This window comes from Brachyhypopomus gauderio, unplaced genomic scaffold, assembly GCF_052324685.1.
Source record: "Brachyhypopomus gauderio isolate BG-103 unplaced genomic scaffold, BGAUD_0.2 sc66, whole genome shotgun sequence".
Lineage (NCBI taxonomy): Eukaryota > Metazoa > Chordata > Actinopteri > Gymnotiformes > Hypopomidae > Brachyhypopomus > Brachyhypopomus gauderio.
Genome location: NW_027506887.1, coordinates 1362881 through 1390380, shown reverse-complemented (window position 1 = coordinate 1390380; position 27500 = coordinate 1362881). Strand labels below are relative to the sequence as shown.

The following is a 27500-nucleotide window of genomic DNA, read 5'->3' as shown; positions in this document are numbered from 1 at the left end:
CAGACACACACACCCACACACACACACCCACCCCAATCCACACTCACCCACACACACACAACCACCCACACACACACACAACCACCCACACACACACACCCACCCACACACACCCACCCCAATCCACACACACACACCCACACCCACACACACACACCCACACCCACACACACACACCCACACACACACACCCACCCCAATCCACACTCACCCACCCTCACAAGCAGAATGGGGTCAGGAACCTGATAGTTCAACAGACAATAGCATCAAGATAAATGAGATTTGGGAGAAATTACCAAGACACATTGCCGTCTGTCTTTCAACACTGGAGAACACTGAACATATGCATGAACCAACTCTCTCTCTCTCTCTCTCTCTCTCTCTCTCTCTCTCCCTCTCTCCCTCTCTCCCTCTCTCCTCAGCCCTTCCCCCACTCTCACGGACACCCCACAACCCTCCCCCACACCCTGACCATCCCTTCTGCATGGGTGTATAGACCACCATCATCCCCACGGTCCCGCCCTGTCAGTCAACTCCGTTCCCGTGGCCAGCCTCTCCGAGATCCGAGACGGACAGAATAAAGAGAGCGGAGACACAGACGTGACAACAAAACGAACGTCAGCAGCGGTTCAGAGGCGGAGACTTGCCTGTGTGAGGAGGAGGAGGAGGAGAGGCTCCTTACAAATCAGACCCTTAATCCGGAACGCTAATCTGGCTGTCTGCAGGAGCACAAGCAACCTGAGCTGCAGAGCAGACGGCAGAGATCGAACCAAGTGCGAGGAAGGAGGGGGGGGAAGAGAGTGAGAGAGAGGGAGGAGTGTGTGTGTTGTGGTACCCTCTTTCTCCCACATGCACAGAGGGACACAGACAGGTCCCCATTTCCACTAGCCCAATGCAGAAGTTGGGGGAAATAAACAGACCACCTTATAACCCCCGACAAGGAAGACGTGGACCAAGACAGCTGATTGAACTGAGCAGTCACACAGACCACTGGTGCAGACAGACACGCACACACAGAGGGAGAGAGTGAGACAGACAGACAGACAGACAGAACATTATGGCAACCATCTTGCTTCCCACTTGCTCAAGACACACATCTGCTCTTTCTTAAAGGGACAGCAGTGTTTTTATCCACAAAGCAAATAAAAATCACTGATCGAACCTTCAATTGTGGAAAACTGAAAACTAAATTTAAAAATGTGACCCACAGCTTATGGTTGTAAAACCGATTAAATAGCAAACCAGTTGTTTTCAGTGTGTAGGCTATTAAATAACCCAGTAATGCTGTTCCTAACTTTACTAACCTTCCTGTTCACAAAACATTATTGAAATTCTCACATCCCTGAGAACTTCCCTGTTACAGGGTCATGCATCCTTACAATCACTCCTGACCTTTTGCTCCCCCTGACCTCCACCCTTTCCCCAACACACACACACACACACACACACACACACACACACACACACACACACACCCCCACACACACCACCTGGCAAAGCATCCCAGCATCCATACTGCTCAGGCCATCAAGAAACAAAAAGGAGCAGCTGCACCCTTACACACTCTAACCCTTACACACACGTTTGTGCTTCAGACACACACACACACACACACACACACACACACACACACACACACACACACACACACACACACACACACACACAGCTGTTAAACATACAAGAGATTTGAGTTCGTGCCACAGTATTTTCCAACACTGTCCTCCATGAAGTGATGTTTATGAGCGCAAATGCCCACAGTTCATCTGTGTGGTCATCACATCCGTGTGGGCAGTGGAAGCCTGCACTGCAGGGACTGCTGACCCAGGGTCAGTGTTTAGTGGAACAGCCATTCATAGTGGGAATGCTACAGTTCATCCATGTGGGCAGTGGAAGCCTGCACTGCAGGGACTGCTGACCCAGGGTCAGGGATTAGCATTCCCCCTGTGAGGAGCAGGATTATTTGGCCATAAATTAAGAAATGAGCTGAGGACCAAGTGACAGGCATGTGTACTAATATCCTGCCAGCAAGCACCCGTTTGCCCAAAAGCTGCCTTCAGTCCATCTGTCACACTGACACTAGCCCATCAGTGGAACAGCTCCACATCAGAAAAAAAGAGAGGAGAGATAGTCACCACTTTAACACAGCCACAAATGAGGAGCACCATTCTGGGAACAGAACAAGCCACACAGAACACAGTGGTGCTGCCCAAATCTGGGATCACCTATGTGAAAATCTGACTGAGGTTTGAGGAATGTTAGCAGTGTTTGGGTTCTGCTACTCTTATGCAGTTTCAGAGGTGTTTATTGAGCAGTGGTAGCAGATTTCAGAGTGTGTGAGACCTCTGTTAGTGTTTTGTTCAGTGTAATGTGCACTGTGAATAATTGTGTATTGTATGACGTACAGACTGGTGCTATTTGTCATGTTTAATGTGTTTTCAAGGATCTGAGTCCAGAACTCAGCAGTGGAAGTAATTTTTCTTCCCTTTTCTTACATAGTATATTTCTGAATCTGATTTGGTTGCTAGCTTATAAATTTTGGATTCTACATATTGTTTGTAGATGAGATATAAATAAGGTCTGAAATTGGGGAGGTAGGTTCATACGTTTGATCTTATTTTTGAGTGTATAATTGATTTGTCTTGCAGGTATTCAAGGTACCAGTTACTCTAAACAAAATGTATGGGTTTGATCTGAGAACAAATGTTAAACTGTTGCTCTGAAAAATGCATTTGAAATTTGTTATTGTTTTTTTTACTGTTATTTTTGGAAATGTAGGATTTTTTTGGTAAGTGTTTCTACCAAGTTGTCAGAGTGGCAGCCAGCATTGGACTTGTGTAATGGGCTGCGTTTGAGTACTGATAAACATGGCTAATAAACAGCAAGTCTGAGATTAGCATTCCACCACTCAAAATTTGTTCTATTGACCAGGATTTATTCATTCGATAATATAATGTAGTAGGTTAGTGAAAAGATTCAAGGCCTCAGTGCATTTAAGAGTTTTGTAGTGTGGCTAATTAAATTCTTGGTGGCTTGTTTTTCCAGTAAAATGTGGAGATAATGGAGTCTAAGGATTCAAGTCAGGCTAAAGGGAGCTGAACTGGGGCCATTGAAAATGAGTCATTTAGTTTTGGTAATACTACTATTTTGATGGTGGAAATGATGCCAATAAAAGACAGAGTGAAAGGTTGATCCAACATGGAAAGTCATCGGCTATAACTGAGTAGAGAGGTTTTGCAGCTCTAACAGCTTAGTGGAAATTTTAATGCCTAAATGTGTCATGTAGTGTGATGTTAAGGGGATTGGCAAAGTCTGGTCTGCTGTGTTTAATATCTTCATATTGAGTGGTAAGTTGGTTGATTTGGTCCAATTAACTGATACATTTATAGAACTATTCAAATAATTTAGACATACTACAAAATATCAAATTAAAGTGGGCTTTTGAAGAACCGGTGTTATCTGCATATAAAAAACTGAGTTCTGAATTTGTCTGCATACCTTTGATATTTGTATTTTGAGGAATCGTAGCTGCTAATGGTTCTATAAAGGTAGTGAAGAGGAGTGGTGTGTGTGTGTGTGTGTGTGTGTGTGTGTGTGTGCGCTTCCCCAGCACCTCTGTGCAGTGTGAGGACTTGGTGGTAAAGGTTGATGACAGGAGGGCAAGATGGGGACTGTATTGGGTTTTAGGTGAACTAAGAGAGTTACAATATTTATGTCAAAGTGTTATTTCACATTTTGTTTGACTTCTCTTGTTATTCTAATGAAAACTGGGGCTAGTATGGGCAGAAATGCTGGAGGTGGGTCAGGTCCTGGGGCTTTATTATTGGGCACCTCACTTAGGGCATTATGGAACTAGTTCCCCTGGTTCATTTATTTTTTCTGTTAGTTGGCAAGTTAATATTAAGGATGAGATTAATATTTTGTTTCTGGTTCTTGTCCATATGAATATAAATCCAAAATTTTTTTAAAGTGAACATTTATTTCTTATGGTGCTTGGTCATTACTAATGAGTGTATGATTGATTATTGTTTTTTTTCTTTATTGTTTAATAATAAACATTATAATAACATCATAATTAATGTTTTCCAGATTTTTCAGATTCCAGATTCAAAATGCTCACTAATGATTTGCATCAGATGTGTTTTTCAAAATTCAAAATTGTTATCTTGATTATAAACTCAAATATATTGTAGTTTGTGAATACTTATTTCCACCGTTTTATTCTCCAATTTCTCAATTATTTGTCCTAAATTTTTTTCAAGCTCTGTCTTTGTCTTAGAGGAGCAGAAGGCAATTACTGTTCCTCACAGTCCTTAGTTTCTCTTTCCTCAGAGGTTTTGCTACACTCCTTAACAGCCTCAGATTTCAGCATCTGTGGACTGAACTGAACTCTGTAAATGAAACCACAACACCACCTCAGATGCCACTACAGACCTCGGAGCTATTGAGCTATTCAGCCATGGTTCACTGGAATGGTCTATGGGAACCAATTACCTTGATATGTCTGTCCACAAGAAGAGGACCACAAATTATAAAACAAAATGGAGGAGAAGAGAGGGGAGTGTAGGAGACTCACAAGGCACGGCATGGCGGTAGAGGTTGTCCCGAATGACCTGCTGGAGCTTGTGGTCATCTGAAGACTTCTGGAACCTCTGGCTTAGGTAATGCTTCAGGTCCTTGTTGAGTTTACTTCCTGAGGACAAGAGGGGAAGCGTCAGTCACAGTAACAACAATCAGAATGGACACCAACCGTTGCGCATGCGCTGTCCTGACACCTCGGTCACCTGCCAGACGTCTCTGGTCCATCTACTGTGAAGGACCACGATTGACCCACTCTCGTCTTTCCTCCACAGCGGTTCAAGCTGAAACCACCATGTTCCATCATGAGCTCTAGAAGATCACGTGAACAAAGTGGTGTCTTGCTAAAGGCTCCTGTGGGTGCAGTGGTACACAACCAGACTGCAACAGCCCCGTCACGTCTACCCTCCAGCTTTAACAATCCAGTGGACGTAGGAGTTGGAGCTGAATGGGAAATTGGGGAAGCCTTTAACACATAGTAATACACTGCCTTTCACACTTATGAGGATACCTGGCTGCTTCCTCCACTCTGTGTGTGTGTGTGTGTGTGTGTGTGTGTGTGTGTGTGTGTGTGTGTGTAAGCTGCACCATGCCATGTGAAGATTTTCCCACCCTCAGTCAGACCATCTGTTTGTAAACATGGATAGCTTAACCAGTGCTATTGCAAAGAGGTGCAGACAGCCAAGCAGTGTTGCCGTGCTAGAGTAGGTCTCCCGGGCACCCGTAGCCGTGCCAGGCCAGTGGGCATTAGACTACATAGAGCATAGGGGCACACACACACACACACACACCACCAACACCACCACCAAGCAAAGCCCGCTGCCTGGAAACGCCGGCTTGCAAGTCGTTGGAGGAGCTACAAGAGAAACGTCAGGGCATTTGTTTTCTTGTAAACATTTAAAGTTTAGTCTGTGTTCATTCTCACTGCAACTGGTCTCTGTGAGTTCAGAGAACTGTAATCTGGGTCAAGAAATCATCTATACAATGGATTAAAATAACCAACAAACAAACGCCAAAGAAAAAAAATCATGTTGTAGCCTTTCTCTGTGTCTGTTGTCTCGCTCTCTTTCAATCACACACACACACACACACACACACACACACACACACACACACACACACACACACACACACACACGACATACAGTACTAAGCAAGACATCTTTTTAGACATCCTGGGTGAACAAACAGTCTGCCGAATTGAAAGCGGAGGATTTGGTTGCCATGGAAACACTGAGAGGAGGACTGCTAGTAAACAAACCTACAGACCTTAAACGAAACGACAGAGGCATGAAACAAATAAATAAATAAATGAGCACTCCACCCTCTCAGTGGTCTGTGTGAATTAGCCCAAGAAGACAGGACTGCAGTTTGAGTCAGGTTTCCTCTTTGTCTCTGTGGGTTCTGGTAGTCACGTGCTACCATTACAGTGTGCTCGTAGTCGGCACTGATGGCGGACACTGTTAAACAGAAGGGTCCCTGCAGCCAGTGACCAACGCCTGCATCTCTTCACGTGAAGTCAGGAAGTGTAAAACGAAACAAAAATCTCACCCAGAGGCTCATTATCCAATCAGAAAGCTTGTAGAGGCAGTGGCTCTAAGTGCTTTGTTGAGCTCCTGCTTATTTATCAACGTGCACAGTTGATCGTTGAGTGCAACCAACCAAATAGCCCACCAGCCGACCAATTAATCAACCGACAATCTGACTGACCAACCTGGTCACTCCCAACATTTATAGTACAATGCCTTAACTTAGACTGGGCTGTTATCAACAGTGTGAGTGTGAGAAAATGTATTAAATGTTTCAGTTGTTCTTACAGGAATAATATTGCACAATTTCCAACTAATAGCTCCCAATCAATGTGCGCGTTCTGTATCACTGATGCCCTGAGAATCCTGAGGGACCCCAACTTTTATGTGAACACACATTACAAATCAGGCTGGAGGTTTCCCATCCCAGGAGGACCCAGATTAGTGTGTGTTTATAAGTGCTCCAGCTCTTAGCCCTCCTGGGCCACGCCATCACCGTCCAGAGTGGGACATGCGTAACAGGACACTCGCAGCAGGACACAGCTCTGGCCCTAACCCCCCTCACACCACACCAACCCCCACTTGTCCAACACAGACAGAAAGAAAACCATGGCATGGTTAATAATTTACCTGCATTATTTTGACTAAACAAAGTTAGCTGGACAAACTACGTCAGTTCAATAGAAGCCACGTCAGATGCTATAAACAAGAGCTACAGTGCTGTAGTGTATTAACTTCGGTGTCGCACTGGGCGTTCTGCGGTACGCCACAGGCACTGTTGCCGTGGGAGACGGATGTAGACTGCAGACGGGCCTGTCGTGCAGCCACACTGTGACTGCATGGCCCTGCTGATGTCACATGCAGGACGCTGTCTGGTGAGGTCAGAATGAAATGCGTGTGAATATCCCTTAAAACAATGTCACCTGACAGGCAGCATACGCCACTGCAGAATGTGTCACATGAATGATGTCTCTCTGAATGAATAATGCCCACGCAGATATGTAACTTGCCCATGCCATAGAACCATAAACACCCCATGACGGAGCCTGACTCTTAGTGTTACACTGGTATAAATCAGACTGGGCCTCGGCTGTTGGGTCACGGAACACGATGTCTGCGTCCCCCGATGACTTCCACAGACCCAAGACATTTCCAGGATACTCAATTTATACCCAAGATCACATTACACTTTGAACACTTTTCTTTGAACATTTTTACATCATCCCCAGTTTTAAACTGTCCCATCCCAACCTCTCTGGAACGCGTTGCAAGCATCAATTTCAGAATTAAATTATATTTTTTAAAAAACAATGACGCTGTGTTTAAAATTGTGGACTGAAATCACTGCTTTACTTTTATTCACATTTCACATTTTGTCCCAATTTATTTTAGACATGAGGGGTGTAATCAGCCAGAATGCTCAAAGGACAGAATAAAAGCTATTCAATTATTAAAGCCAATTTGAATATTGCAGCCTTCCATAAAAAACCTGTTGGTGACAACCAATATCGTGATAATGACTGAAACAATATATCGTTCAGGTGTTGCTGCTGGAGCCAGAGCTGTTGATTTAAAGGTTATAATAAGGGCTGACAGGAGCTGAAGTGAAAGGCTGCGTGAGTGTTTGGACCATCAACCATTTCTCCCGCTTTCTCAGGGATTTCACCTTAATTACGGTGTACAGATGGACACTCGGCTACTATACAATAAGCTAGCCTAGGTGAGTGGCTGTTTAAGTGCGTGTCAACCACCTCTTAAGACATCAACCTGGAAGTCAGAGAGCACTCGAATTTAAATGTGCAGATGTAGCTCAGGTTGCCAGATGCACACTGCAACAACACAACGTGAACATGCCAACACAGCATGGCCGGCACAGATTACTGGACAACACAACCCAGCATGCATATTGGCACGGGCATTGGATAGTGCGCTCCCGTGGAAAGGAATGGAGTGGTGTGGAGCCGATGCGTAAGCACCCAATGCCCAACAGCGGGGTGGCTTAAAGCCACCGAGCCATTTATAGGGCAGTCATGGCCTGGCGGTTAGGGAACTGGTCTTGTGACCGGAGGGTCATGGGTTCGATTCCCAGACAGGCCATGACTGAGGTGCCCTTGAGCAAGGCACCTAACCCCAACTGCTCCCCGGGCGCCGGGCTAGGGCTGCCCACCGCTCTGGGTACGTGTGATCCACAGCCCCCTAGTAATCACTAGTGTGTGTGTGTGTGTGTGTGTGTGTGTGTGTGTTCTAACTGCACAGATGGGTTAAAAGCGGAGGACAAATTTCGATTGGGGTGTAAAAATCACAATTGACAAAATATGGCACATTAAAAAAAAAAAACATTAAAAATGTGTGTATGTGTGTGTGTGCGCGCGTGTGTGTGTGTGTGTCGGCACTGGCAGCAGACGTCTTCACTCATGTCTCCGGGAATAAAGTGCTGCCATGCTGTGCTGGCACTGAGCTGCCACTGGACTCAGCTGATGGAAACAGCAGGAGGCGGGTGGCTGAGGAGAACCAGGGAATCAGGAGCTCCTGGCCTCCTCCGTTCCTCCTCCTCCCTCATCAGCCACAGGAGACTCAAACTCAGCTTATATGCACGTGCAAACACACACACTTTTTTTTAAAGACACTCTTTACAATCTTCCCTAAAACTGATTTACGCATCCATTGCTTTTAACAAGTCCTCTGCACCAACACACCCACAATGTTTGGGGTTCTAATAGCTGGGCAAACCCACCTCCTCCACAGAGAGCTCTCTCAGCACAGTCACCCCCCCCTCCCACAACCTAGCAGGAAAGTCTACCACAAGGAGACTTTTTGAGACTTTGTTAGTGCCTCGCTGATGACTGCTGAGTGTAGCAGGGAGGCAAAAATAAACGGAGCAAAATGTTCATTATGAGGTCGTGGCGACAGGAGCAATGTGGCACTAAATGCATCTAAGTCACACTGAATGTGTGTGTGTGTGTGTGTGTGTGTGTGTGTGTGTGTGTGTGTGTGTGTGTGTGTGTGTGTGTGTGTATACACATGTGTGTAGGAGTCAGGTAGGGAGCCAGTTCGTCTGGTCAACACTGCCCTCTGGATGGGTCTTCATTGCCACCCACTTGCAATATGTTAGACCCTGTGGCACCATGGCAACATTGCTCCAACCAGAATTCATCTTTGTCCAGTTTCTGTCTGCTGCACCCTACTGGTGAGATTGGGAAGCACATACACCCATCTGCAGTTCTGACAAAAGAATGTTTCGGACATTAGAGTTTTAACTTTTTTCTTTATTTCTTAACTAAATCCTTTAGCCAAATATTGATGATAGTTGAGCCTAAGCCTTACATAACCAAGATTGCCATTGAAGCCTCGTGTTTTCACTCAGTGCCATTCACAAAGATTGATACAGGATGAGAAACACACACACACACACACACACACACACACACACACACACACACACACACACACCTCTGATTCAATCTCAACAATGTGTCTGCTCCAGCTGATGGGTGGGAGGGGCCAGCAGTGGATTAAAAAGCTGAAACAATTTATGATGAAAAAATGTAACATGTTTATGGGCATGTGATTCACTGCCCTCACTGAAATACTGCAGAGAGAGCAGCACTGCAGGAACCCTGAACACCACACTGCTAACCCTAACTCCCACCTTCACTCTGTGGGCTACAGACCCAGGGCCCAGTGGACACGCCCCCTTCACACTGTGGGCTACAGTCCCAGGGCCCAGTGGACACGCCCCCTTCACTCTGTGGGCTACAGACCCAGGGCCCAGTGGACACGCCCCCTTCACACTGTGTACTATACACACAGGCCCCAGTAGCACCCCCCCCCCACCTTACTCTGTGTACTATAGACAAATGCCTTACTACCCCCACCCCAGCCCTGACCCCAAAAACCTGACCACACACACACACACACACACACACACACACACACACACACACACACACACACACACTACTGTATTGCAATGCTTAACCTGGAGTCTGGAAATAACTTCAGAGCCACACCATCAGCAAACAGAAATGCCATTTCAGCAGTTCAGATGTTCATCAGTTCAGCTTTCTGCTCTGTTTTCCATGCTGCCATTCATACTACAAACAGGATTTTAAAACAGAGATATACCTTAGATATGCAATGGGAGAAAACATCACTGCAGATTAACCAGTGTAGTGAAGGTTTGCACACACGCCCTGGCACTCTCGCTGATGCCGTGTGAAGTCCCATCATGCTCGTGGATTTACAACACGATTGAAGTCGCACGCAGCCCAATTCATCGCCATAAACCCAACCAATCACAGTGAAGAAAGCCTGAGCAAAGCAGCATCTCTCTAGTGGCAAGTGAAATTGTTTACCACTCTACAGATTGCTTTTATTGATTTGAACTGTTCTCAGCAGAAATATGCTTCTAAAAATTAATCTCAGACAAGCAGCCATGTCCTTTACACCATCTCTCCATTTCTTTCCTCTTCCCATCTCTCTCCCTCTCTCTCCCTCTCCCTCATCTTTGAGCATTATAGATGCATGCATGGTTTCCATGCACAAATGATGGACAGAAAAGCTGAAGAGGTGATGGAAGGATCTAGCAACAGAACACGACTACACACTGATGCATGTTGACTATACACACGGGTCTTACTCAGGGTCTCCCCAACATGCCTCCATAGGCTATGGTGCAGCATAGCACGCTGACCCCTAGCCCCGCCCCCTCTGAAGGGTAAGAGCCAATTGCCCACACAGATTATGTAGCCTCACTGGTAAACACTGGGAAGTCGTTTGAGTCTGAGGTTCATTATGGGTCTGAGAGACTAGCACGAAGTTTCCTTTTTCACATAAAAGTCACACACAAACAGTCTAATTGCTACATGACATCATCCACCATCCTGCCAAGTTTTAGAATACCACAAAATGTCATGCAAACAAAAGTAACAATAGCTAACAAAAGGGTACCAAGCCAGCACCAAAACGGCACCATGTTACAGAGAATCAGGCAGCCCAAGCCTCATCCACTGCACCCCCTCCTTCATTACAACCCCTCCCCCACGCTTCTTACATCACAGCCCCTCCCCCACGCTTCTTACATCACAGCCCCTCCCCCACGCTTCTTACATCACAGCCCCTCCCCCACGCTTCTTACATCACAGCCCCTCCCCCACGCTTCTTACATCATAGCCCCTCCCCCACGCTTCTTACATCACAGCCCCTCCCCCACACTTCTTACATCACAGCCCCTCCCCCACGCTTCTTACATCACAGCCCCTCCCCCGCAGCTCCATCATGGCCCAGGTCTAAGATGGGGCCAGCAGACGTATCAGAACCACCCCTGGGCTGGCAGCAAGCTTCACGTCGAAAGGAAGACGTGTTTGTGTGTGTGTGTGTGTGTGTGTGTGTGTGTGTGTGTGTGAGAGAGAGAGAGAGCGAGAGAGGGAGAGAGAGAGAGAGAGAGAGAGGATTGATCAACTTTCCTTCCAGTAAAATGCTGCAAAGAGAGACCAGAGGGCTAAATTCTTCCCAATGTGACAGATGTTACAAGAATAAATACACACATATGCAGTGTGTAAAGGCATTCAGATGAACACGTCCAGATGGATCCCAGATAAACCTTCTGTGACGTCCACAGGTGAGTGGAGTAAACATTACTCAGCGTGTTTGTGATATTAAACGTTTGAGTGAAACTAGCAGCAGAGTTTACAAGTTCGTCTGTCTTTGCCAGTGGACCGAGCACCAGATGAATTACAACTGCTGAAAAATGTGCCATATTTTGTCAATTGTGATTTTTACACCCCAATCGAAATTTGTCCTCCGCTTTTAATCCATCTGTGCAGTTAGAACACACACACACACACACACACACACACACACACACACACACACACGTGATTACTAGGGGGCTGTGGATCACACATGCCCAAAACGGTGGGCAGCCCTAGCCCGGGGAGCAGTTGGGGTTAGGTGCCTTGCTCAAGGGCACCTCAGTCATGGCCTCAGGTCTGGGAATCGAACCCACAACCCTCCGGTCACAAGACCAGTTCCTTAATCACCAGGCCATGACTGCCCCGTACAGAGGCCGAAAAACACTCACATCCCCATTACAGTATGTGATCCAGTGTGAGCAGCATCTGTGAGATTAGCATGGAAGAAACAAAGAACACTTTTAAAAGCAGCACAAAATCTTTCCATTCGTTTATCTTCTCTGTATGGGCCAGACTCTTCCTACCTGTTCCTCCTCCTCCTCCTCCTCCTCCTCCTCTCTGTAATCTCTAGTCTCCTTGCGCTGTGGGTATTTAAAGGTTCTCTGATAAGAACCCCATCAACTCACAGTCAGACACCTCCACCCTGCAGCCCGCCCGCCCGCCCGCCCGCACACACACACACACACACACACACACACACACACACACACACACACACACACCAGCTTCCCCGGTGTGATCCACACTGCTTTCCCACTAGTCTTCTGCACCCCCTCCCTGCCAGAGCCCGACACACAACTACAACAGCAGGGTGTACCCTGCAGGAACACTGCAATTTCCAAGAACGCCACCAGATGGCATAATTCAATCAACCACACACACAACAGTGGGGGATTTAAGAGGCACTTCATGATTAATCACGATCATGAATTTGAAAGGTGTCCTGGAGGAGGGAGGGGGGAGGGTCAGGTCTCAGGGAAGGTCTTCTCTTCCTTTCTTTTATATTCAAGTCCCCACTGTACAGACACACACTGCGCACGCATGCACGCCCCTCAATCAGCGCTCCTCCAAAAATAACAGACGAGAGCTTGTGGTGCAGACTGAAACCAAGACCCCAGCCTGAAGCCCAGGCATTCACACACACACACACACACACACACACACACACACACGCACACACACACAGGCTTCAAGATTCCAAGAGCAGCTTACACACAGCACACCTCACATCAGAATGCTCTCCCTCTCCTGTTACTGGCACACACCTCTGCAGCACATCTGGAGAAGTGAAGCCCAGGACAGTCGTCTGCGTGTCCTGTGAACACCACCTGCAGGTCTGCTGTCCTCAGAGAACAGGACATGGGGCACACAAGGACAGACTAACTCCAGCACGTCACAGGGGGAGGGGCATTAACTACAGCACGTCACATGTGATTGAGTAAAACACTAATAAAAATGCAATGAATATGAAGGCAATTGGTCCATTGTGGTGCCACTGGGAGGGGCTCTGGAGGCTTCTTCTTGTTTACTCCTCTGAATTATGAGAGCATTAACCACAGGAGTAAAGCTGGGAGTGGAAGCCCCGCCTCCTGGCCCCTCATTTCTTTACAGTGCTGAAAACCACAGTGAAGTGCAACTCCCCCTGCGCCGCATTAGTCTCAAGATTTTCAAATGGAAAGCAAAGATGTTCACTATGGGGTGGGGTCTGTGCAATCTGAACCGAGAGGCTCCGCCTCCAGGAGGAGCAAAGTGTGAGATCAGAGACCTCAAAACAAACAGAAGGCAAAGGTGGTGTTATTTCAAAGGAGGTGTTATTTCATTAACATCCTGTCTTGCCCTTCATACCATCTCTCTCTCTCTCTCGCACACACACACACACCCAGCCACACACACACACACACACACACACACACACACACACACACACACACACACACACACACACACACACACACACACACACACACACACCCAGCAGCAGCCCTAAGACAGTTCGGTGGTTTATTTAGACTCTTCAAATGTGTGAATGCTATAATTTATCATTTGAAGAATTATACATTAATAAAACAAATCGATTGGTTTTAGATTAAAAACCATAAAGCCAGCACAGGAGTTCTGATTTAGCCGATGGGCGCAGGACGAATTGAACTTTTGATCTTACATTTTACATTCAACACTTTTTGCATTAACATTTTATGATGGTCTTTTGCAGAGTGACTCAATTTTCAGTTACGTTACAGAGGCAGGTGAGTAATGTTGGAAGTCTCGTCCAAGGACTAGTACTGGTCCAGCATGGACCATGAGCCCGGGTGGTGCGACATCCCCCACAGGAGAGACAGCACCGTTACCCACATTCCATTTTATTATTTTTCTATTCACTTTACTACAATCACTGTATGAAAATGCCAATGCCCTCCAGGATTCTGCTGCTTCGTTAGTGGAGGTGTTGTTGGCGAGCAGCAGGATCTGGTGACCTCCCCATGGGATCTGGTGGCCTCTCGACGGGATGCTGGCATGCGGGCGAGCCAGGGTCGGCAACACTGGAAGACACACCCAGTAGGTGGTGGTGTATGTGCAGCATATGCTCGTAGGGAAGGGTTGGCCCTCAGCATGTTCTCGTAGACGTTTCAGGTTCGGGTCCACGTCCAGCCGATGGAGCGGCAGCATCTTTCTCCATCTCTCCTCCATCTCGCACTTTCCTCTTCATGCTCATTTTCATCTCGCACCTCTCCTCTTGTGCTGTCCATCCTGGAATCTTTCTCCTCTGCTCCTCAATCTTGTGGTCATCTCTCCCTCTACCTCCCTCTTCCATTCACAGCAGCTGGAGGAAGTGTCTCCCCGATCACAAAGTCTGTCGCTACATCACCTGACACCCACCGGCCCCTCTGCGATCACCAATCTCATCTCTCCCTCTCTCACACCGTTATTGTTCACTCGGTCTCTCCGAGCAGAGCGGAGGAAGATGAACTTCACCCAAACTGAGGTAGTGCAAATTCCAGATGCCGCAAAAGTGTGGAGAAAAAAAAAAAGACACCAAAATGCAGTGCTGCACAACTCCCTGACAGTCACTCTGGGCTTTAGCACAAGTGGAAAGACACTAATAATGTACACAGACCAACACGCACACTTTACATTCTATCTTCAGCTGTGGGATTTGACGTTTGACTATACCAGCCCACCAGGACCAGGAGAGTGGGGAGCAGAGACTCTCAGCGGAGTACATCCTTCACGCCATTACAGCTCTGTTTCAGAGACCTCTCTCCTCCTCCTTCTCTCAGGGATGGGTGACTAGCACAGGGCCCTCAGCTCCAAGTGTTTTATTAGTGTCATCTTAGACTGCCTGAATTTTCTCCTTCCATTACCACTAATGATCTCTGCGATTCCCTACTTCTGAGCCTCTCTCACACACACACACACACACACACACACACACACACACACACACACACACACACACACACACACAGATTCACCCAAAAGGAACACAGATTCAGCAAATGAGTAGATCTAGAAGGTGTGTGTGTGTGTGTGTGTGTGTGCTACCTGCCCTGATTACTTCCTCAGTGACTCAGTTTCCCAGATGCCAGAGGAGAGGGCAAAGTTCCAACAGTACACTATTAAACCTCTGATACATCCCCAAATCTCTCTTGCACACACACACATACACACACACACGCACACACACACACACACACTTTCCCTCTCTGCACTCCAGATGTGTCCTACCGCAAAATATGCTGAGTAGTCAGGACTGTCTGGAAAAAGAGGTGCACTGGTGTCAACATCACCTCCCCCACACACCTACAGCCCAGTTCTCCAGCCAAGTCAACATCACCTCCCCCACACACCTACAGCCCAGTTCTCCACCCAAGGCAACATCACCTCCCCCACACACCTACAGCCCAGTTCTCCACCCAAGCCAACTCCATCACCTCCCCCACACACCTACAGCCCAGTTCTCCACCCAAGCCAACTCCATCACCTCCCCCACACAAGTCAACATCATCTCCCCCACACACCTACAGCCCAGTTCTCCAGCCAAGTCAACATCACCTCCCCCACACACCTACAGCCCAGTTCTCCAGCCAAGGCAACATCACCTCCCCCACACACCTACAGCCCAGTTCTCCACCCAAGCCAACTCCATCACCTCCCCCACACACCTACAGCCCAGTTCTCCACCCAAGCCAACTCCATCACCTCCCCCACACAAGTCAACATCATCTCCCCCACACACCTACAGCCCAGTTCTCCAGCCAAGTCAACATCACCTCCCCCACACACCTACAGCCCAGTTCTCCAGCCAAGGCAACATCACCTCCCCCACACACCTACAGCCCAGTTCTCCACCCAAGCCAACTCCATCACCTCCCCCACACACCTACAGCCCAGTTCTCCACCCAAGCCAACTCCATCACCTCCCCCACACAAGTCAACATCACCTCCCCCACACACCTACAGCCCAGTTCTCCAGCCAAGCCAACTCCATCATGCACTCCCACTGCTCCACCCAAGGCAGCTCCACACCGCTGACACCCAACCCCCTGGCTGAACACCATGAGCCAATGAACAGTGGGATGAAGTGGCTTTTGAATGGAGGTGATGCATAGAAAGTCTGGGAGTAGGAACTGTCAGGGTCTAAAAACGTTAACATGGAGCAGATGTTTGAACTGTACATACAACCCCTGTCTCAGAACTTATTTTAGTCAGGTTCAGCGTATGGCTACACAGGGATGAGTGATTTAGGGGAAAATAAACCCAATAGTGATGCAGTGATGTTCTGAACATTCCAGTGTATGCATGGGCCATGACTCTAACCAGCACTGTGATGGAGGTACAGCACTGGACACCACAGAGAAAGTGGAGATATGGGAGGTGTTGATCTCTATGTGGCGAGGTAGTGAGGGGACAGTTTGGGCCCTCAGATATATGGCTGTAAAACACTGCAGGCTTTAAGTCAGTTCCATCTTACCAAGGATGAGTTCCTTACAGCACGTTTGGTAAGCAGTCCACCTCTTGTGGCTTTCTGTACCTTTATTTGTTTTTTATTTATGTTCTTGTTTCTTAAAAAGGGAAACGTCTTACCAAAAAAGGCAAACCATTTTTTTTGGGGGGGGGGGGGGGGGGGGGGTGTGAAGACGAATAAAGAGGTTAACACTCCACTCTCAGGGTAAACACCGTAAGAGTGAGATGATCCAGGTAAACACCGTAAGAGTGAGATGATCCAGGCCGCCATGAGAGCAGATCAAGAAAAGACAAGATGTTTTTATTAGTTCTGACATCATGTCAATCTCTGAGTTCTATTTATTTTGATTAGACATTTTCCCTAAACATGCATTATACTGATTATATTTTTCTAGACATGCGTTATATTGATTACTTTTTATATTGATTATAATGTTCTAGAATCAGGGCTTTTCATCCAAGAATGTCAACTCAGAAGGAGGAAGTATAGACATTTATTTTGCAAGAAACAAGCCCCCTCATACACTTTAATACAGTAATGAGATTTACCATCTGCTGAAATGAACGATGCTATGGAAGTGAACACAACGCTGGCGACTGAAAACACAATAATAATCTTTATTTGTATAGCACCTTTCATACATACATGTAACTCAAACACTAACGAATGTGATATTGAGCATGTGTATGGCACAGGGCTTGACCACAGTGTGTCCTCACACTCTGTGGAAAGACACAATGCTTACAGTCATTTCATGGTTTATCATCTCCACTTACAATCCCTGCACAAGGATAACCAGGCTGACGCAAACCTTGTGTGTGATACCATGATGGTGTGTGATGGACAGCAAGTGCACACACTCACACCTTGGTGTTTTCATCCAACTCTGGAGTGAAATCACACCTTTCCTTTTTGGTGCTACAGTAAGTTAGTTTCTCACACACACACACACACACACACACACACACACACACACACACACACACACACACACACACACACACTGTTGCTAGAACTACCCTGAAACCAAGCTTCCATCACTTAGTCTTCCAAGACAAACATCCTCAACAGAAAGACAAAAATCACACATCTATACAGTCACCGCAGGGCTTATTCATGAGAATTTATGAAAACAGGAAAATCCATCAGGGAATATGATATTGTTTGCATGAATGCATGTGGTGTGTGTATTTTGGCATTATGATATGAAAGTGATGGACCACACATGCAGGAGGCATGGTGATAAGAGTGTGGGCTGAAGGGGGCGGAGACTGGAGGCTAAAGGGGGCGGAGACTGGAGGCACCAAACCCTCCGAAGCAGGAATACTGCACTTCCGAGAAGCAGAATCATCAAACATCAACATCCCAACATCAAATAACTGCATGGAAGAACAAAATGGTCATGATCCAAATAACCAGAGCAGATCCACCCATAAGAGTGGCGGGGCCGGCTGATCTGAGGCCAGGGCCCCTGCCGTGACGTGAACTTCCCCTCCCTGCTCTTCCCTTCCCAACGGAGAACTCAGCTTTGCGCTCGCACGACTCCTCGAGACACGCCTGAAAGCACATGCCAACAACCACCACCTACTGCTACAACAGCAGGATGCTGCACTTTGACAGTGACTTACTACACACTTACAGCTCCACTACAAGTACTACAAGCTAGAGAGTTACCCCAGAGCTGGCCACAGGGAGTTACCCCAGAGCTGGCCACAGGGAGTTAACCCTGATTCTGATAGGAGGAATCAGTTAGGCAAGTAGGAAATGTACACATCATCACCTGACACTAAAATGTTAGGATCAACACAGCCGAGATGTGGTACCACCAGAAGACAGGTGACTGTACTGAGACACAGTCATAGGGCGGTCTGAGATGATCATAACTGTTTCCTGGTACATGAGCACCTGTTCTAATGTCCCCAAATCAGAGCTCTAAGGGCCATTGCCAACATATGACATACCAATAAACACACACTCCACAGGCTAGGAAGGCCAAGCTGACGTCATGCTAGTCTTGCAGGTCCCTAGAGGGCAGATGGCCGGAGGTTTACATAAGCAGCCTTCACCTCCACCCTGCACCACTGCATACCACCACCCGTTCCACCCCAGCAGAACGCTTCAAGAGGAAACATCGGGTTATCTCTCCAACACGACTCCCATCCTGTCCCACTTCCTTAAGAAAAAAAGAACAAAGAAAAAAACAAAGCATTACAACGCTCAGAAAGAGGAAGGAGAGAGAGAGAGAGAGAGACAGAGAGAGAGAGAGAGAGAGAGAGAGAGAGAGACAGAGAGACAGAGAGAGAGAGCAAGCACTGAAGGAGAGTCCTTGCAGAGTGAACCACCCACTGTTATCAGATAGAAGACAGGCAGAGAGACAGAAAGGGCTGGTAGATCTCATCTGTGGCAGACGCTGACTTCAGAGAGCCCTTCGGTCAGAACTCTGCCTCTGATTGGAGACAGGCTCGATGGGAGTGGTCACCAGCCACTGGTCCCACTGGCTCACCAAACCAAAACTCCATAATCAGATGAGACTACACATGCAAAATCTGTGTGTTCAGAACGTCTCATTGCTCTCTGGGAAAAGCGGCTCCACGCCCGATCAGGATCGAGTTGGAAACTTTAAAATTCCTTTTATGTTTACAAGGGAGAGTGTGCTGGCTCTACTGAACATGCTCAGAACCATTTTAATCACCTCTTAACTAAATCATTATTACGCTGATGAGGGATAAAGAAACAAAAAACTAAACCAACACCTCCACCAAATCAGCTTTGTGTTCACATACTGAGCAGTAGTCAGTACTGAGCAGTCATGGTGCATGAAGCTGATCACCAAGGGCCCAGTGGAAGAACCAGTCCTGTCTTCTGTCTGCTGCCAGAGCGTACGTTACCACGTGAGGAAACGCTCTTCCACGAAACTGCAGATGAATTAAAACTAACCAGAACCAAGAGCTCCTGAGCCAGTATGGTGATGAACACAGGCTTGACGTGTGACTTTGATTCATCTCATTGGCGAGGGAACACTAAAGTCCTTCACGGGCTTTATAACGACCACCTCCTGGACACGTGGCGTCTGACTTTCGGCTTTACCGTACTCATCGTGTGTGAGAAAACGACTCCACTGGGGTAGTCCGAGCAGACGTACTGACCGCGAGTTCAGAAGAAACAGGAACACACAGAACTGAAATGTCATCAATCTCAAAACCTAAAACCTGAGCTAAAACCCTCAAGCATTAGTAACAAAAGGACAAGCCCACAATCACCTTAGTCCAGATCACCAAAAAATGGTGGCGGCTTGGCCTGCCAAGTCCTCCAGGAGCCAAGAAGACAGATACCAACCCAACCTGTGTGTTACGAGACCTACCATTACGAGATTGGAAGAGAAGGGTGTCACCCTGTTCATTTGATCCATCAGCACAAGTGAACGGGATGGAAACCAAGTGTCTTGTTTACAGTAAACACACTCCAGAGGGCACTGCACACCACACACACCCCGGACTGTCCATCAAAGTCTCTGTGTGGAAATCCTTATAGCTGGAGCTAATCGTACATCTAATTAAAAACAGGCCCACAGCAATCACACCAAGTTCTTGTTCCAAACAGTTAAATGTGACAAATCTGTGCTTTGTAGTACATTAATCAACATTGAGGCACAGCGGGCCAGAAGTACATTAAAAAATAAGGCACTGTGCTCATATTTCTACACGTCTGGTCAATGAGGCCCTGGCGGTCATCACCCCAGACCTCAGACTGGTAAGTGAGGACATTTCTTTTTATGCTTTTTAGAGCTGGCCAGGGTCCTGCGTGCTCACAGAAGTGGTTCAAACTGAAAAGTAGAGTCATTCCTATGGCAAGCATGCGGTGTGAGATCAGCGTTGTGCAGGCCCGTCTCGTGCACGTCACAGTTCCTCCGCTCCACATCTGCAGGCTAGTGAAGGGAGCGAGTGCAGCTAATGAAATTTGCATGGCCTGCGTCGATGACATCAGAGCCCTGCTGCTGACCCCGGCCCCGTCCGAGCGGAGGGCCCGCTAGACTCCGAGCAGCTACGCACACGTCCCCACTGAAGTCTCCTGCGCTTTGATCCCCTCTCACCACAGGTTGGGAGTGGCTGTGTTCAGATCAGTCGGGATAAAACCCCAATGCTCCCATGTTCGACACGAGAGCGGCGAGACTACAGCTTCAAGCAGACACCACCGCCCGTCTCCCTCCACCCCAAACCTCCACCCATCCCTCTGCCACCACGGTGATGTTTGCGTGTTGCTTTGAGCGGAAGAGAGTATTTATATAAGCTGCTGTGCCTAATTATTTTCAGACGCAGCCATCAGCATTTAAATATACTCGCCCTGTGGAGGCAGACACACACACACACACAGAAAGAGAGGGGTAGTGTGATCCAGAGATGTAGAAAGGAGAAAAAGAGGAGGAGAGTTCAAATAATGTATGAGAGAGAGAGAGAGAGAGAGAGAGAGAGAGAGAGAGAGAGAGAGAGAGAGAACGAACAAGAGCTGGCAAGAGAATAGCTAAGCATCTAGCAGTATAGGGAGTTACAGCACTGTGGCCAAAAGTTCCATTAGCACAATTTTTAAAAGGGAGGAAATTTTCCATGAGCCGATCCCTGCATAAACATCCCGGAACGGCAAGTGTGAAGGGAGGGCGGGGCCTTGGCAGGGGCGGAGCCTCACAACACAAGGGCAAACCCACCAAGGACCACCCACTCCAACTGGCCAGAGCATCATCTCAGAAGGACAATAACACACCCATGCACACACAGCTGAGGCACGCCCATGCAGTGAGAGACATGGATGTGTGGGGGGAGGGGGTGGTACTTTACTGTCAAATTCCTCCACCTCTTCCCGTCTGTTTGAAATTAAGAGCTGACCCTTTTACCCAACCATCTAACTCAGACCACCCATGTGTGGGGTGGTCTGCACAATTTGCAGAGCTAAAACTGTGCTGGGTGTTAACATATATGAAGCCACAGAGGTGTCATCACCAGACGGCTGTACATAATATGCCGAATATCTTGAGCACATGCCCTGGTCCAGCAAAATCGCCCAGGGAGCAAGCCGAACCAAATCAGCCAGTCACAAGGGCAGTGCATGAGTTCACAGGCCTTCAATTACTCCACTGTGAGCGTAAACAAAGCATTCTTGTGTGGTCATCAGGCTTCTGAAAAATCACATGTGCTTCACCGGTCTGTCTCATTTCAAAGCAGCATGAAGGCACCACAGCATCGAGCAGAGGCCTCTGCCCGTCCAGACCCGAGGAGCACAGCAAGGTCATTTAGTCGGAACCAGCGGAACGCCTCCACCCGGGGAATCTAGGGCGGGTTGGAGCAGCTGCAGGACGCAGGGTGGGTGTAGGGCAGGGCGGAGCGCGTGCTGTGGTGAAGGAGGGTTAAACCTCAGCGGGACGGGGCCTGCAAGGACCGGAGATAAAGACAAGACACAGGACAGAGGAAGCAGTTCTGAGGGACGGACAGGGAGGAATAAGATTTAAACAGAGCGGAGGGAGTTTTTCCGCATCCACCATTTCTGTTATATCTGCAGTACCACTCATAACACTTTTGGGTGTAATATAGTAAATACTTATTTTATAGTGTGTACTTATTTTAATAAAAGAGCTTCTATAAATTGTTAACAGTTTTAATCTTGCCCATTTGGGTCAAATCTGCATTATCTATTTGTGTTGAGTAAGGCAGACTTCTAGGCTTGGCATGCACACCCAGTATTTGACCGGAGGCCTGTAACCAGATAAAACGGCCCTGTTTTATCAGAGCATATAAATCTGGTCTGTTACTCGAGTCCAGAGGAGAGAGGGAGTTTTCCTGGACACCAAGCCTCAACATTTCTCAACGGGGCACTGCACCAGGAACAGCTCACCCTAACTGTTAAGTACTCTGAGAAGGCAGAAGCCATTCTGAAGCTTGGGGAAAAGCAACATAGAACATCTGTAGAAATTGACCCTTTGTGGAGCAAGGATAGAGTGACGCAGGTTCAATGAACCTCTGAGTGTGTGTGTGTGTGTGTGTGTGTGTGTGTGTGTGTGTGTGTGTGTATGAAGCACCAGACATTCCATCTGTGCAGTTTCCTCATTGTGATGGTGGACAGGAGTGGGGTCAAACTCAGGAAATAGCTGCATGCTGGCCCACAGCAAGCAAACACGCAATCACTGAAACTCACACGAGGGCGATACACTTGACAAGCAGCCATAAGAGCCCTGCTGAAGTTCAGAGTCGCATTATGGAATAGAGCAGTCTATGCACACACACACACACACACACACACACACACACACACACACACACACACACACACACACACACACACACACACACACACACACACACACCTCATATGACGACCAGACAATTAAGGACTGCTAATATTTCGACTCCATCTGGCATCTTTAGCTGTTTTCAGATTGCTCTCTACACTACCACAAACTACATTTCCCAAAATATCAGAGATGACCATAACACAGTTCTCTCTGTATCAGATCTCCCTCAACGATGGGAGAGCAGGCCTGGATGAAGCTGATCCCTTATTCAACAAAACATTAGCTGACTCATTCGATTTAATGAGAGCTATATACGCTCGAGTTGTGTTAACACCGTGTTGCTTTTGGCGAACAAGAGCCAGGATGAAGGCTAGGCTAGCAAGTCCTCCTCGAACTGGAACGGCACCAGCAAGACCAAGATCCGAACACCGTGAATGTGTTTATTATACAGCAGCAGGGGTGCGTTTGCGACGTAGAAGGTCGGACACGTTATTCTGAACACCAAAATAACGTGAAATACCACGACGGAATAGGACGGCACCTCCCTTCATCACACGGGCATCCGAGACGGTGAGCCGCTCTGACCGGGCGTTTTCATCAAAGGCCAGCGCGGCTTCAATCTAATTAAAAGCGAGAGCAGAGCGCCATGCGAAATGTAATTAGCCACCGAGTCTGCCGCCAGCCTCCAGGCGACAAGCCAGCCTCGGTTTGTAAATAAATGCTTTCGGTCAGGGCGGGTACGGGCGGTGAGGGATTTTTTTTTATTTTGTGCACACTTTCCAGCAAAAAGGCTCAGTGCACGCTGTTGACAAATGAGCTACATTACCTAAACTGTGCGGGATTGTATTGTGCTGCTCTCCAGCGAGCAGAAAGGAGAAGATGAAACGGACTCCGGCGCTTATAGTATGCAAACATTATACGCCGCATCGCGCCCTTGATCGTGGAGGAGCCGTGAAATCAGCAGCAAGCGTGGCGCGTGCAGACGGTGTGGAGGGCCTCGTGATCGTCACTGCGGGGGGAGACAGCGCGCGACTCCTGCCACACACGCGGGCAAGTGCGGCAACATCCCCTAATGATGCACAACATTACACAGATTTATAAATCAAGATAACTCTCCCACTTTTGTCACAGCCATGAATTTACAGTTTATGATGTCTGCAGGATAAATGCTTCTTTAGACTACTGATACACATGTATAAATATGTCTTTTCTCGACTCGGTAAACGCATTTAACCAGCGCACGAAGCCGCGTACGCACACGCGCGTAATCGGAGCTGTCGACGGAGGCACGAGACGACTTCAGGAACACAGGCCTCAAAGGCGCGCGATCTGGCTGGGACTGAGTGTGCGCGTATCAGCAGTCATTTCAGAGGCTTTTCCAGTGAATACAGCATTACAAACATGATCAAAACCTAAAATCATATGACAACAAAAGCATACTTTTGACCTCAAATGTTGCACTCAAAAGTAGCTCTTGCATACAGTCAGGGGTGTTATAACGCAAGCGTCAGGACTGCTCCGGACTAGCGTCAGGACTACAGCTCTGTTTCAGTTTAGGATTAGTCTTAATCTGTGTTCATGGGCAGGTCCTATAGTAACAGGGACACCCAAAAAAATGTCAGTGCTTGAAGAACCCATTGATTCCTTGTACTGTATATTTACATGTGCTGACTGTTAGCCAAATCTTCCCAAATTCCAAAACAAACCACGCTAGTGAAGCAGCACTCTAGCACTGTGCTAGAAAAGGAACACCCTGAAAAACAAATCAATAAAAATATCCAAGCATAAACAAGCCAAGTGACAGGGCCACCAACCTCCCTACACACACACACACACACACACACACACACACACACACACACCCACCCACCCACACCCCTTCCCCCCACGTCTGAGGCTGCAGGGTAAACACATGGATAGAACCACTGTAATAAAAAAATAAAAGCAAATGGATGACACCAGCGGGACATGACCCCATTTATCCAGCGGCAGACATCTGGGCTAGATGGGTCAGCTTTCTAAAACGCAAGTCACTATTAAGGAAGTTTGACCTTGTAAGGATGAGCAGGGAAGATGTTGTCCAAGTACCCTATGAGCAGCACAGTTTCAGAGATGGATAGAAACTATAGTCACCTGGCAACAGTCCACATAAACAAAACACTTTTGCAGGGGAGGGGGGGAGGTTCAAATATCAGGTTGTTTCTTTTAAGTACAAGTATAGCGTATGCCTGAGACTGCAGGAGCTTAGGGGGGTTGGGGGGGGGACACACAAAGGCATAGATTTAATCTTCTAATGAACTGCACAGAGGAGGCAGGCACTCCTGAACCTTCACCCGAGCTCACCCTCCGTACTATTCATCTGCAGGCTAATGGGCAGTTCAGGCACAGATGATGGCCTGATGACCAGAGTGACGGTTCATTACTCATCAGTTACCCGTGCAGGGAGCCTTAGGCCATTTGCTTCATCACTACACTTGGTGCATGCTAAATGATTTCACCACAAATAGCTTTTTGGGGGTTTTGACCTGGTTTCTAAAATGCGAATGTCCATTACGCCAATCCCAGTCTTGGACAGCAGAGGGAGCTGGCATTGATTTATTTGTGTCCTTCAAAATAAAACTGGGATTAGATACAAAGAACTCCACAACTCAAAAGGTTATGCAAACCCCCCCCCCCCCCCCCCCCCCCCCTCCATGTCCTGATCGTGCCTGTCGCATACCAGCTGACAGTATCACGGTGATTAATGCAATATGGGGACACCATTATGATCTTTACTATTAATTTTCATCACTTTGAAGGTATCAAAACAATGAAAGAGCTGTGTGGGTGTGGCAGGGGGTGGGGTTAATGCCAGGGTTCAAAGTCTCCGCCTCCTCTCACAATCTCGCCCATGCACACATTCACAGATATGTCCAGGTACGGACACACATGCTCGCATGTATAATTGTTCTTTGGTATGCATGACGACACACACCCTATCAAACAATTGTGATTAAACTCATTCATGCAAGCAAACAATTAACATGCTCCTTTTCTCTCTCTTGCTCTCCCTCCCTCCCACAGATGCGTATACACACACTTGTCCATTCACACTCTGAAGCACCAACCCTAGCAGTGCATCACATTAGTCTAAAAGCTAAACACCCATCACTCCTCCCCACTGATTATGTCAGCACAGTGATCAGCTGCGGTTCTTCCGTCTCAGGGGGGAAATCATTAATAGGGCAGAGAATCGATCACGGACGCAACGAGCTACCCAACCCCCTCCCACCCGACCCAGGTTCATGCGTGTCATCAGGCATGCTACAGTTTCAGTAACGCACACACAGCCCGTGAAGGCCGAGCACCACCGACGCTGTGACACACTCATGAAACTGCCGGAGGTGTGTGCACTTCCTTCACACCAGGTTCAAAGAACCTGAGGCTACTAACCACCGATTCACCCCTGACCCCAGACCGAACTTCTTTGAGCTTCTTCCTCCTGTTCTCTTAACCATAACCTTTCGTCTTGCCTTGCATCAGCTGTATATGCTACACTGCATCCAAGAAGCCAGGGTGCTCAACTCACCAGGTCCAGGTACTGACGGACAGACCGTGTAAAGCACAGCCTGCTTTGAGTGGCAGCAGAACCGGTTCATGTGGCAGCAGAACTGTTTTTGAGTGGCAGCAGAACTGGTTTTTGCAACGTGCAAATTTGCTTAAAAAATTAAAAAGTGCATTCCAAAAGTCACATAAAGAAAGAAAGCGGTTTATAATTTTCTGACAGCTGATCAGGGTGAGCAGATGTGCCTTATGAAACCAGCACGCTCATCCCTCCCTCCCTCCCACGAGTCATTACAAAATACATATTATTCTCGTATACATCAAGCGAGGCTGAACTCCTGTCACCGGGCGTGTCGACCCACATAGAATGCGGCGGCGCCTCCCGGAGGCGTGGCCCAACCCAGACGGCTCCGGCGGTGCTGAGGGAGCGTGCTCCACGCTCTGAGCCGCACATGCAAACTTTAGTCTCAACAATTCTAAAAATGGAAGATGCATGCTGTGTACTTGCACGGTTTCAGCACCTTTTCCCAGTTTATTATAAGCATATATGGAAAGAATTTCCAACAAGTTGGGGTGCGGGGCACGTGTCTGGTCCCGAAGGCCCCTGCGTGGGGAGGGGACAGCTGGCTGGGGTGGCTGGGCCACGTCTGCTGAAGCAAAGTCTCACCGGGCGCAAACCGAGAGCAGGCGACGAAACTGGGCAGCTGCGTCCGTGAACCATGATGTCACTCCACGCGTTCCAGCAGAGCAGGTTCATCGTCATGTGGGGCATTCCTTCCGTTCAGTATCTCTCAAACAAACACAAATGCGCACGTGTGCAAAGAATGAATGTAACTTACACGCACACACAACTTTAGAGTGGTCTAGTTTCCAAAATCCACTCTAGTAAGCAAAACTGGCAGTCAAGACTTCTA

The 27500-nt window shown here is 47.7% G+C and overlaps 1 protein-coding gene across 11 annotated transcripts in view; it reads right to left on the bottom strand.

The window, feature by feature from the left end:
• Positions 1-27500, bottom strand: part of magi1b (membrane associated guanylate kinase, WW and PDZ domain containing 1b) — a 96445-nt gene that overhangs the window by 56707 nt on the left and 12238 nt on the right. For all 11 annotated transcript variants that reach the window (XM_076989157.1, XM_076989164.1, XM_076989167.1 and 8 more), the window contains one exon: positions 4577-4693. In XM_076989157.1, coding sequence (XP_076845272.1) covers positions 4577-4693 — 117 coding nt within the window. The remainder of the gene's footprint in view (positions 1-4576; positions 4694-27500) is intronic.